Source organism: Neopelma chrysocephalum, unplaced genomic scaffold, assembly GCF_003984885.1.
Source record: "Neopelma chrysocephalum unplaced genomic scaffold, ASM398488v2 Primary Assembly neopelma1_119, whole genome shotgun sequence".
NCBI lineage: Eukaryota > Metazoa > Chordata > Aves > Passeriformes > Pipridae > Neopelma > Neopelma chrysocephalum.
The window spans coordinates 7,511,989-7,524,548 of record NW_020897781.1 but is presented as its reverse complement, the minus strand read 5'-3'; the positions used below and the strand labels follow the sequence as shown (position 1 = coordinate 7,524,548).

Below are 12,560 nucleotides of genomic sequence, written 5' to 3'. Positions count from 1 at the left end.
TTCCTCCCTTCCTCTCCCTTGTGGCACTGCCAGAACACAGCCCTTCCTCTCATGAGATGCTGCTCTGCTTCAGTAACTGGGCAGGATCTGAGCCAGCTCCAGTGACAGATATTGCCAGGATTCACCATGAGCATCCCCATCTTTTTAAAGGTCTAGGAGACTTCTGATTACCATAACTACTGAGAAGGCTTTAGTCAGAATACATCAGTCACTATTTGGCTGCTAGCAGGAAGGGTTGCAGCCCTTCATTCTTCCAGAAGAAATGGACACTATCAACAGTCTGATCCATCCCCTCTGTAATCCAACCATCCCTGCAGTGCACTGTGCAGAGCAGTAGGACAGTCTGGGGTGAAGTACAGCTGTTCATCAGTGAACCATGACAACACTCAGTAGTTTTAAGATGAAAATTAAGGAATGACATCTATTCATAGCTGCCTTAGGTTAAAAACTCCATTCCCAGCCTGCTGCCCAAAGGATCAGGTGCTTTGCTGTGGATGTTACTTACGCCAGTTTTCTGCTTTGCACAGTGCTGAACCCAGTGAAGGAGCAGCTCCTGCTGATCCCACCCCCATCACCAGGGGACACAAAGGTGAGTTTGACCGACATGGTTCCCAGTCAGGGAGTCTGTTGGCTTCTGAAAGAAAATACAAAAACAGATGAGTCAAAACCTCCTTGGCAGTTCAGGCTCGAGCTGCTGCAAGTGTTGAGCTGCATGGAAGTGGAAAGTCAAAACAACAGACAGGAGAATAACCTGAAAAAAAGGACTCGTCTGCAAATTCTGTTTCCTCTGTTGCCATCCACTCTACAATTAATGAGGGATTGAACAGTCTAAAATGAAATCTCTCATGCCCTCTTCGATTTCTGATTGATTTTACAAACTCCCTATGCAAAAGCCAGAATAGCCTCAATTCACAGGCTCTCTACATTTGTGATTTTTTTAAAAACCCTGTAATTGTCCCACTGCTTCAGGAGTCCAGGCCAACCAGTGTATTTCCAAATCAGTATGGATGCCAGAACAATACTTAAGCTCCAGACTTAGTGAGGTCCAAAAAGCAGTTCCTTGCATGTGTGCAGAGCCACACTGCAGTCAATGGTAGGACTGGCTGAGTGTGGTGCTTAAGCCCAAGGCAGAAGTCTGGTTTCAACAGTAAATTTCAGGTTCATGCTCCTCCTCTGGCAGGGTTTTTCTTGGATTGCTCTCTTGTTTTCCATCAGTCAAACTCTTTGGCTTTCTGGAGAGCCGTGTTCTCTGCCATGTGTCTATAGAATCCAAGTCACAATATAAGTAACAGACATATCCTTCAAAGCAGCTGTAGAAAATCACCCGGACAGTTCATATACAGAAAAATTCCCTTCCTTCCCCCCTCAAGCTGGTGTAATGTAAACACCACAACTGAGTAAAACTGAATCAAACAAAAAGCTGGAGTATGTATTTGTAGGGAGAAGTGCAAACTCCAACAAAGTGCTCTCCATGGCCATGCAGATGTTTGTCCCACGTTCCAGTGTGCTCTGAAGAACAGCGAGCTCTGGATCCACCAGTGGATGCTCCCTCTAGCATGGCCACCATTAGTCACACAGGAGGCCAGAAATGTCAAGGTAAGGCTTTTTCCCTGGCTCTGCCACTAACCTGGAAAGCAACTTCCTCACTGCTCTTCCAGAGTGCCTGTGAGAACTGAGTGGTTCAATGTACTTCCCGAGAGGAATGGGGTTGGAGAGTGTTTTGGTAATTCTGGGCTAGTCTACAAGTACAGGATTTACTGCCAATGACCAAGGTTAGGTATCATCATCTCCCAAAGCAGGAACAGTTGTCCTGGATTTCCAGAAGCAGAGATCCTGCCGTGAGACTGACTGGTCCAGGAGAAGCCACTCAGTCAATTCCCTGGGCTGAGGTCTAAGACTCTTTGTCTGTTCTATGGACTGTGCCAAGCTCCTGAAAACATCTGGGAAGAATACGCAAAACATTTTAGAACAAGATGTGAAAATGATAAATTTGAGCCAAACAGCTGCCTGCTTTGCAAGCTCACTGGTTTGTCAGAGGTGCTGAGCATGGCAAGGTAGTTCACATCTCAGAGGATCAAAGTCCAAGTGACTCCACAGCCTCAGTAGCACCCATGGAAATCTGTTACATGGAAAATGTAGGTGAGTCTTAATCACCTTTTAATCAAACTGTACAGCACTTACATACTCCTCCTTTGAAAAGAGATCCTCCTTAACACCCTTAATCAGGCTTTGTACTTGCATCATATCACAGCTGAAGTTTCAAAATATTTTCCATTCTTTCCTCTAGTTTTCAGATGTTTGTAAGTCTGTGAACTGTCACCCCATCAAAAGGATCATTAGCCTGAAAAAGCATGCAACTTACTGAAAAATGTAATTGCATAACAAGCTGTTAAAGGAAGAAATAAAAGGAATAGCCTCATGGTTATTGACCACATCCCTCAGCAAGGCTAAGCCAGATTCCCAGGATCTATTTGTCAGCTCTTAACCTGGGAAACTTAGTTCATGGGTAAAAGGGAGAAAGAAAATGCAGGAGCAGCTTGTCTAATTTTATAGGACCCCTAATGCCTGCATGGACTGACAGCCTTTGGAGCATCTGGATATGGAACAAACAAAACCAGGCAGGCCCTTGGCAGGGAACAGAAAGCGGAAAATGATGAGAAGACTCCTGAAGAAAATTCTGTGGCACTGAAGTTTAGATGTGAAGGATTATGTTGGAAATGCACAGACCCCCAAAACTCGGTTGGGGAAAGAAATAAATTGTTCAAATTGCCCAGAATTGATTCTGCTGCCACATGTGTGTTTATAATGTAATTCTGGACTTTAAAAGATGTACTGTGGCAAATCAGTAGGAGTGAGAGATGACTTGGGCCTCACTTGGACATGGCCAAAAGCATTTCAGCTCCTCAGGGTCATTTGTTTTTGTGACTGCACAGAGCTCAGTCCCCGAGGCCACTGACCGTGTCACCTTCTGCTCTAACACAGCTACTCCCCAAAGCAACTCACAAGCACATTTTCCCAGTTCCCCAAGAGCAAAGGGAATTTCAATCATGTTAGGAAAGCACCATTAGAGAGGTTATCTTTCTTACTCTGAAATAGTGTCCACAAAGTCAAATACCTCTTGGTACACACCTATAATATATTTTTTGTAATGACCTAGAAATCTGACAGCTCCCTTCACACTTCTGAGCAGAAGACCATAAGTTGGATGTCAAGACAACATTTTATTTATAAGAAAGACTTATAAATGCAATTGTTTAAACAGAGGGTTTTTCTAGCTGGAGTGACTGAATGAAGTGCTGAGCTATGTTACAAGTGCCCCTGAGAAAAAGCATCTGGACACATCTCAAATTCTACTCGCCTTCAGGGTAGAAATAAATCAGATAAGGACCCTCAACGAAGTTCAGTTCAAATCTGCCTCCTAACCTGTAAGCTCTGCTGTGCAGGCCAATGTCTCCAAATCTCATAAATACAGGGGTTATGCCCTAGGGAGCAGAGGAACTTCCTCCCTTTTACTCCTCCCCAAAAGCACAGAATGCAAGGACAGCAGCTGGGCAGGGGCTGGCATATGCAGAGCACAAAAATATCAGGCCAAAATGAAGGAGTCTATTGCCAGGGGCAATGAAACACCAAACTACTGGAAAAACCATGGAGTCTTGAAAAATTCCTATAAAGCTGGTGAGTCTCAACCACACATCTCAACTGCCAGGGACTCATCCACTCAAATGTTTTTAGTATCAGTTTTGTATGACTGAGCCTTCAGGTCTCAGAGGGGCATTTTTAATATAAATCAAAAAAGGGTTTTTTTTTAAATTAAAGGAGGAGGTTTGTTTGCCCCTGTTTTGATGATTTGCCATAACAGTCTATTGGCATTTCACTTTTGGTGTTCCAAGTATTCAGGCATGTAGGGCCAAACACTGGGGCTCCTGTGGAGCGATGAGGACACACAAACTGCGTGTTCTGCTCTGTCTCTGTTAGTTTTAGGATATTCCTCAAGCCAAATGACCTTCATCCTTTACAAACAAAAAACTGGGGTCTGTTTGTGTTTATGGCTAAACTTTTCCAGCCCTAGTCACATCTTTAATTGTTTCTGGGCACAATGGTTTCAACAATTTTACGAGGAAAATATGACTCACTGACTTCTTGCAAAATATTTCTTCTTGTGTTTTGTGCTTTAAATTAGTAGCCATGTTTTTGTGTCAGTATGTCCAAGAGGTTCACTTGACCTTGGTGAACTGCCGCTACAGTAAAGAATTTGTGTTTCCTTCAATTTTTTAGTGCTCCAACTGTGAGTGAGCAGTTGGGTTGGAGACACACACTTTCTCCTGGTTGTGTGTCTGCAGAAACCGTCCCAGACTCCTGTTTCCCTGAGCTCATTGTGGGCACACACAGAGCTGACAGCCTGGACAGTGTCCCCAGCGGGGCAGTACCTGCTGCTCACTGCTCAAGTAAACTATTAGTCACTATAGAAAACAAACACAACTACAGAGAAGCTAGCAATTGTTAATAACTCCCCTTAGTGGGTTTCTACACAGTAGAGGACATGGGTTTATTGCAGAGTTGCCACATAGAATCTACATCTTTCATAGCATGGTTTTATAAAATTCACTTCATGACAGCCAAACAAACTCACCAATAATGTGCACTGGGTCTATACCATCTCCACTGAAACTCAGTTTTCTCTGTACGTAACCAAAATCAGCAGTGATTAAGTAGATGAAAATTTAGGGCCTTTAGAGACATTCTCTGGGCCTTAGAAATGAGCTGTGTTTCCAACTAATTATCTGTTGTTTCAAAAAAAACTTCAGTCAAAGGTGCTGGAGTTTTTCATTCCACTTCCCTACAGTTCTGATAAATTCTACAAAAATAACTGTTTTGCTGCTACAATTGCATTGGCATTGGGGTTTTAGCTGATAGAAATATATGTTGCAAAGATGTAATGGGTGGAAAGACAACACTAACAATAATTACACCAGAAAATTTCTACCATAAGTCAAATTTAAGACTGATTTTGCAAACCGGGCTACATTTGTCTTCCATTACATTGATGTAATCAAAATTATTTTTCTTCTTGTTGTTTATTTGAATGTGTAGGAAGGATGGAATTAACTTCTGAATGCTGCTGATGGGTGGTACCCAAACACACAGCAGACAATGGCATTTGTCTTTCCTGCCACTGATAAAGAAAAATCAGATTGCCCCAGTGTCTTCAGTACTGCCAAACACCTGGAGCAAAGTCTCAGGGCTGCCCTGGGCTTGAACCACTGAAGCTTTTTGTGCTTTCAATGTGCTGTTGGACAAGCTGGAAGCGTCTAGACCTTGGCACTTCCTCTGCAGCTGTTGGACATCTAAAGAATCCAGACCATTAAATGAATGAAACTGCTGAGATGTGATAACATCCTGACTCAGCCCCAGTCACTCCCAAGGAAGGTGTAGGGAGCTGACTGAAGGAGGAGTGAAGTGACCTCTGGGCACAGCAGTGTTGAATCCACTGGGAACATACACACTGTATTTAATCTTTGCTCTCGAGCATTCCTCCAAAAACCCACTGACCTCAGTAGCAATGTCTACTGTGCTGGATAAACATTCCAAATTTATCATTAAAACCCCTTAAATTTTAAGCATTTTTGTACAACTGTTGGAAAAACATTCTATTTATACACTTACTGGCAGAACTGGTTATTTTTCTAGAGAAGAAAAATCATTTGAATTAGGGAGACAGTACCCTTGATCTCAAAATACATCCCAAAATAGCCATTTTAACACAACATTACATGCAAATAGGGATCCTTTCTTCAAACAAATCCTGTCTGTGGAAAGAAGTCACAGCACAAAGATTCAGAGCACAGTCTGAAAGGTTTTATGTGCTTCACTTGAACACAGGAATTCTGACTGCAGGGATCATTTCTGTACAACTGCTGTCTCACACCAACACACATAAGCTGTAACTAGTCCACCACACAGGCAGGGGAAGAGCCACTGCAGATACAGATACGGAAAATGGATGGTTGATATTTAGCTTCTCTCTGGTAAAAGATTTGTGAAAATGGAGGTAAGGGAGACAAACAGCTGCCTGTGATGAGCTTTTGGAAATTTCTCCCTCAGTACTTTTATCATCCATCTCTGAGGTATTAAGAGGTAAATTTTATTGCCCTTCTTCCACAGAACGTCTTGACCCAAACCTGTTTAACTCAGATTATTAGATGGGCCCTTTATTTTGCATCAAACTTACATCTGTCAGGTCGTATATTGAAAATCTCAAATGATTCAGGAATATAATCCCATTCTCGAAGGTACTTTAGGCTCTTAGGAGCTGGTTAATTGATTTTTAATAAGAATTACATTCAGAGCACACATTCTTTAGAAGGATGAGTCTTCAGTGTGTAACTCACTTTGGCACTTCTGTAGATTTTATCCAGGCAGATTCAACTCTTGAATATATATTCAAATACTCCATATCTACCATACTTTCCTCCTGGCCAAACTCAAGCCATTAAAAGAAAATCAGATAAACGGCTTTGATCCAAGTTATTGCTTTAGTCATTAGGCCCTTCCATGGGTTTATGCCAGCTTCTGGAAATGAAGTCCTGGAGCCCAGGTTTCCTAGGCAGCAATACATTTAAATATCATCAGCTGCTCTCAGACAGGTTCTCCTGTGCTGGAGGTTGTGTCCCTGATGGACCCATTTCCAGGGTGGTGCTCTGAACACAGGACTCAACTTCCAAGCCCAGGATGAGCTGCTATTCAAGCCTGTGATTCAAAATGTTTCTGTATTTCTAACCCCTTTCCACCTTAGCACACAGCTCCAAGTTCTATTCTCAGTGACAGTGTGCACATCCAGAGGAATTTCATCAGCCATCTATTCCAGATTCCCAGTAGAATCCAGCAGTAGAAGCTGGCCTGACTCAGTTAATGACCTGGAAAGTGTTTTTCAATGCCTGATGTTGGGGTTCACTTTGTGTCTCCCACCAGCAGCAGCACCCGGAGCACAGAGGGGACCTCGGCACGGAGCATCCCCAGGGACTGGGCCTTTCCCTCATGGAAATCTGTCACTTGGAACCACAGTTGGCTGTAAATCCCACCGTGGCATTTGGCAGTGCTGTGATAAGAAAAGAAGCAGTGATTGTATCTAAGCAAATCCTGTTTTCCCCCCTTTGCCAGCCCGAGGCATACCCCCAGGGCCACGCTGCATTTCCATGCCTGTGTCACAGCTCTTCCAGGTGCTGGGAGGCTCCTGCAGGGAGTTTGGCTTTCCTCCTGGGGGAAGGCATAGGACAATCCACCCATTACCAGCTGATTTAGGAGCACAGGCCCTGCTGCTAAGTCCTCTGGTTTCAATTCCCAACTTGATGACAAACTTGCAAGCCTGAATCAGGGACTCAGGAATGTGGCAGGCTCCACAGGCTGGCCTGACTTGCAGCTTTCCCAGCATTGGCAGAATCTGAGTCTGCAGTTGGCTGCACTGTGATGAATCCTGAAATCCAAATTCCTGATGGGAAGAAGCAGATGGCGCTGAGGGAGAGCAGTTTACAAGTGATGAACGGGCTCCTCCATTTCTGACACAAGAAAACTTGCCTATGCACTGAGTCCCACCAGGGTTGGCCTTGGGAGGTTCCTTCTTCTTAATTATGAGCCCCAAGGATCACTCTTCTGTAATCCACACCTCATTCTCCTTGTTTTCCCCAGTCTGTGCCTGAATGAGTGTTACAAACAGACTTATCAGGTGTGCTCATGTCTCCATCCATCCATCCTTCTAATGCAGGAGCCCATTGCCAGGTGAATTATGAAATAAGGAAGGTCCTTTATCTCAGCCTCAGGGCTGTGGAGAGTCCCAAGGCTAAGCTTCAACAGAAACCACCACGATGGAGAGATAAATGTTTTGATTACTACACTGAGAAGAATATATTAACCAAATCAGACAACAAACTTCCAGTAATAGTGAAATCTGATCTTCAGCAGTATGTGGGATGTAATTTGCTATCTTCAAAAACTGAACCCTGTGAATCACAATATCCCAGTGCTTCTAAAGTGGGACAAACTCTCTAATTTACCTGTCTGATCAGGAAAATTGTCCCTTTATTAAGAATTAAACCATTAAGTCCACTCCCTATGGCAATCTTGGTTTATTCCCATAAATGTTACCAAGACAATCTTGTGCCACAGAAATAATAAAGTTGTTAAGTTAGGATCAGTATCCCAAAGAACACTGGAAAAAGAGGAAAGTATACCAAATGTCATAAAAGAAGAAAATAGATGAGACAAAAGGTTTATGCTTTAAAGCCAAATAATTCCTTAAGTGCTGAGTAGACATAGAGTTAGTTCCTTTCAAAGTCAGAACTTCCAGACCTGGCTAGTGAATCTTGCTACTTATCTTAAGATAATGAAAAAAGGTGTATTTTTTAGAATGACAATTTAGAATGTCTCTCATTGGCCAGCTAACAACTGCAGAGTCAAAAAATGACTTGGTGTGTTGGAACATTTTATCTAGGCTGAATTTATTCAGTATCTTCTAACACAGGCTTGAAGTCATTATATTTTCTAACAAATTAGGGTAGCTGTCATAGCAATCCTAACACTGTGTTCTGCACTGATGTTCCCTTTCTCTAGACACTCCACAAGCATGTAAATTTACTTGTGGAAAAAACCAAGGACTTTGAATATATGTGGATGTATCTGTACTTTCCCCTTCACTTCTTACCAGTTCCTGACACACATGCTCTGACATTCAGGGCCCACATTTTTTATGCTGTTATTCTCTGCTTTTATTTGGTTTGGGCTTGTTTTTAATGAGGTGAACTTTGCACAGCCCAACTTTAGCTCCTATAAAATTTGTGTCTTAAATGGCCAGATTTGGGGATTTTTTTCTGTGGAAAGAAAAAGCCCTACACACTCACCACAGAGCTGTACTTGGAACCAGATGTCTGACCCCCTTTCAACTGAACTAATGAGGACAGGAATCTGGTCAGGAAAACTTCTGTCTAGGTTTTGACTTTGGAATTGTGGAAAGAGCACTGCAAAGACTGATGCTTCCACATAAAGGAAGGGGAGGAGGATGGTGATTCCACTGATGAGGAAAGTTTGCACTTCTGCACTGGTTTGAAGGCACTTCCAGCCCAAAGGCCTGTTCATCCCAGTGTCAGTTCTACCCTTTAACTCACACCAGAGTCCCACAGAGAGCAGGCAGAGCCTCAGGGGACATGAACTGTGCAATTCTGTTCCAACCAGTCTATGTACAAAAGCCCAGGGTTTGGCTCTGTGTCACCTTTGCATCTGACAGGTGTGAAAGGACTCTGCTTCTTTCAAGACTTCTGCAAAACACAGAGCAGACTAATTATTGAGGATCAGATGCTGTGAAAACCGTAACTTCTAATAGAAATCTGACTGAACATGAACATTTTTAAACTAACTTTGCCCTTCAGTGTGTTTTTGAAATACAAAGTGCCTCCTGCTGCTAGTTCAGAAAGGTTTTTAGGACCATCATTTCTCTGCCCAATCTTGCTCCCAGCAAAGTCACTGGGAGCATTGCCATGACATGATGAACAAGACCTTTGAGGTCATCATTTGGCACTCCAACTGGAAAAATGCATTAGTGTGGCTTTCTAGAGAAAAGATGCATCAAAGTCTCCTTCTGATTCCTATCTTAAGCTTCTTTAAAAAAAATGATTTTTGATTTGTCTTTCTGTGCTCTTCATCAGTAGGTTCCTTGTGGCATAGAGGGGGTTCCTTGCACTGTGCCACAGCAGCAAAAAAGAGGCTTGTGAGACACAGTCATTACATGCAGAGGAAACTGGGTTTAGTGGGGCCCTAGTTCCCCTGGGGACTACCATAATATAAATTATTAATAATAAAAATAAACATTGGCTAGCTTGAACTTCTCTTCATTCCCTCAGAGCTTATTTTTGTGACAGAATTAGCTAAATAAAGCCAACTTGAAAGAATGTTTAATTGCAAACTATCCAAAGAAAACAAAATGGAACTAATTGGTTCTTAGATATTAAACATTCAAAAGGAGATGGCTTTGGAAACAGCTGAAAGACCAATGTGTACTGGGATACACATGGTGAAGTGAGCAGTGAAGCAAAATGCAGCCTAAACTGGACCACATTTACTTTTAAACCAGACAGTCAAGTTTTGTCAGTCTGGTCCTGCCTAGGAGACAGCTTTGGATTGTTTCAAGCCTCAAAAGAATTACAGCAATAGTCTCTGAAAATTATAAAATCAGAAGAGCCAAACTTGTGTACTGGCTTCTGGACATCACTTGCCCAGGAAACACTACATGATCTACAATGCTCATAACTGCATGGAGTGCCCCTTCAATCTATTCCAGCCTAAAGAAGGCATCTTAGCAAAGACAACTGTTTCAAGTGGTTTTTCTAAAGCACTTATTTTCTTGCAAGTTGGGTAGGGAGAGCTCACAAAGCCAGTTCTGACAACACATCTCCAAAGGAGAGTGGTGGTGCCTTCCATCAGAATAACTGACTGCAGATCTGCCTTGGCCTTTGTAAACCTCCTTTCCTCAGCCCTGGGTTTTTGTTATTGCTATTTAATTCAAATATTTCACAGTCAGCAAATAGAAAGAATCTCTTTGGTCATGTGAAAACTCCCTCTTCATATTCTTTAAAGGTTAAATAGTTGCCATACTTATTTCAGCAGTATTTCTAGCAAGACCAGGAAATGACATCTCTAATATACCGAAATTTGTAAACAAGAAAAAAAACCCCTCTACATCAGAAGGGAGCAAGAAGTAGGTAACTTATAATCAAAATCATACAGTAAAAATAATTTAAAATATTAATTAGTGGTAGAAGACTTTTTCTCTGGAGGATCACTGTGTGCAATGAAATCAGACTGGTGCTCAGCCATTGAAGGGGCACTGTCTAATCAGCCACATGTTTACCTTCCCACTTATCAATAACTGACAGTAACAAGACTTCTGCCAGAGATAACAGATTCCTAGAAATGCCAGGCCCCCCTACAACACCCAGCCCAAACACACAAGAGCTACTCACTGGAAAAAAAATGCAGACAACTGGAAGTGCTAAGTAGGAGCTGCTCAGCGGGATCAGTCAAGATCAAACCACTTCAACGTTTAGGCCAAAAGTTAATGTAGTTTTAAGGTCCCTTGAAATGTTGTGAATATCATCAACAAACACGGCAAGAGTCACTCATGAAAATGCATTTCAGCTCTGTGTACAAAAAAAAAAATCAATCAGCTCTGTCTCAGACTCCTTCAAAGACTGGGAACCCAATTGTTTGTTCCCTGAGGACTCAAAGCTTTTACTGCAACTAACACATCTGCTTAGTGTTTCCTACTTTTCAGCATCACAAGGAGTTTTTCTTAGACCTTGGACTGGTTTACTCAGCATCTATGTGTAAGTACCAAAAAACCTCCAACAGAAGAAAGAACTGAGGTCTCCTGCCAGTTTGTTTCTACCTCTCTCCCCTAAAGACACAGACAATCCTGGCAAAAGGAGTATTCTTACAGGGGTGTTTAGCAGGCACAGCTGTATCTGTATGGGTTTCATTATTTCACATTCCTCTTAGTGCTCACAGCCATGCCAGAAACTTTGAAACATAGATCTACGCAACTATGCAAGAAAGCTTTGTTGGTTTAAAACAACTCCTACAGTCTGAAAGGTATTAACAGCCTGCAGATCATGAAAAATCCTTCACTGTGAACACTGTCTATCTGTACTACCACTGCTATCCAAATACTGCTGGTGTTGACTACAAAACTTCCCCTAGAATGAATGTGGCAACCTGGCAAGACTGTGCTTTCTATCAGCACAGTTAGAACTGTCCCTCAGACCTAAACCAAGGAGTACTAACACATGCAGAAGTTTGCTGTGCACTATAATTACAGGTGACTATATGTATTTCTACACATGCACCTTTTGCTAGTGCAGGCACAATAGTAAAAGAATCCATTTTTCACAGTCTTTACCCAAATCAGCTGAGGGCAGGAATCTGTCCTGGAGACAGCTGGAGAGAGGAGCCTGTTACTGGTGGCTCAGACACGACAAGGACTTGGCTGGTGCAGATGTGCTGCTGTGAAGCATCAAGGGAAAGGGTAAGTTGTATGAGCCTGCAACACTGCCATGCCAATGTAGCTGCAGAAGCTTTTCATGCCATCTGTCCACATCATTAAAAACCCTCAACTGAGACAAACTTACAGCAGTACTACATTTAAACAGTGCAGAACAAAGGTTAGTGTGGCTGCATGGCAAGTGTAGAACTACAGTTCCCAGTTCTTAAAAAAATCTGTGTGTAAGTACTCCCTGCCTCATAGAACAGGACTTATTTTTGTGATGTAAATTGACTTAGTCTATATTACCTGAACCCTATTACCTACCCATGAGCCAATTATCAGAGGCCACTCCTGCAGAGTAGAGTTGTGCCTCTGGACAAAACCCATAAGAAAGTTCTCCTAGTTTCCTTCCAGCATGGCAGGAGTGAATTGTAACCCTAATGCACAAACTGACTCCAGAGTGTGAAGACTCTCACCCAAGACTCAAAGTATCAACCCGTTCACTGAACATACTGATCCTTAGTGCATCAGCTCC

At 42.5% G+C, this 12,560-nt stretch overlaps 1 protein-coding gene across 5 annotated transcripts in view; it reads right to left on the bottom strand.

The window, feature by feature from the left end:
* RIPOR3 (RIPOR family member 3) overlaps positions 1 to 12,560 on the bottom strand; it is a 51,681-nt gene that overhangs the window by 25,082 nt on the left and 14,039 nt on the right. For all 5 annotated transcript variants that reach the window (XM_027697134.1, XM_027697130.1, XM_027697131.1 and 2 more), the window contains one exon: positions 506 to 634. In XM_027697134.1, coding sequence (XP_027552935.1) covers positions 506 to 606 — 101 coding nt within the window. In that variant the 5' untranslated portion in view covers positions 607 to 634. The remainder of the gene's footprint in view (positions 1 to 505; positions 635 to 12,560) is intronic.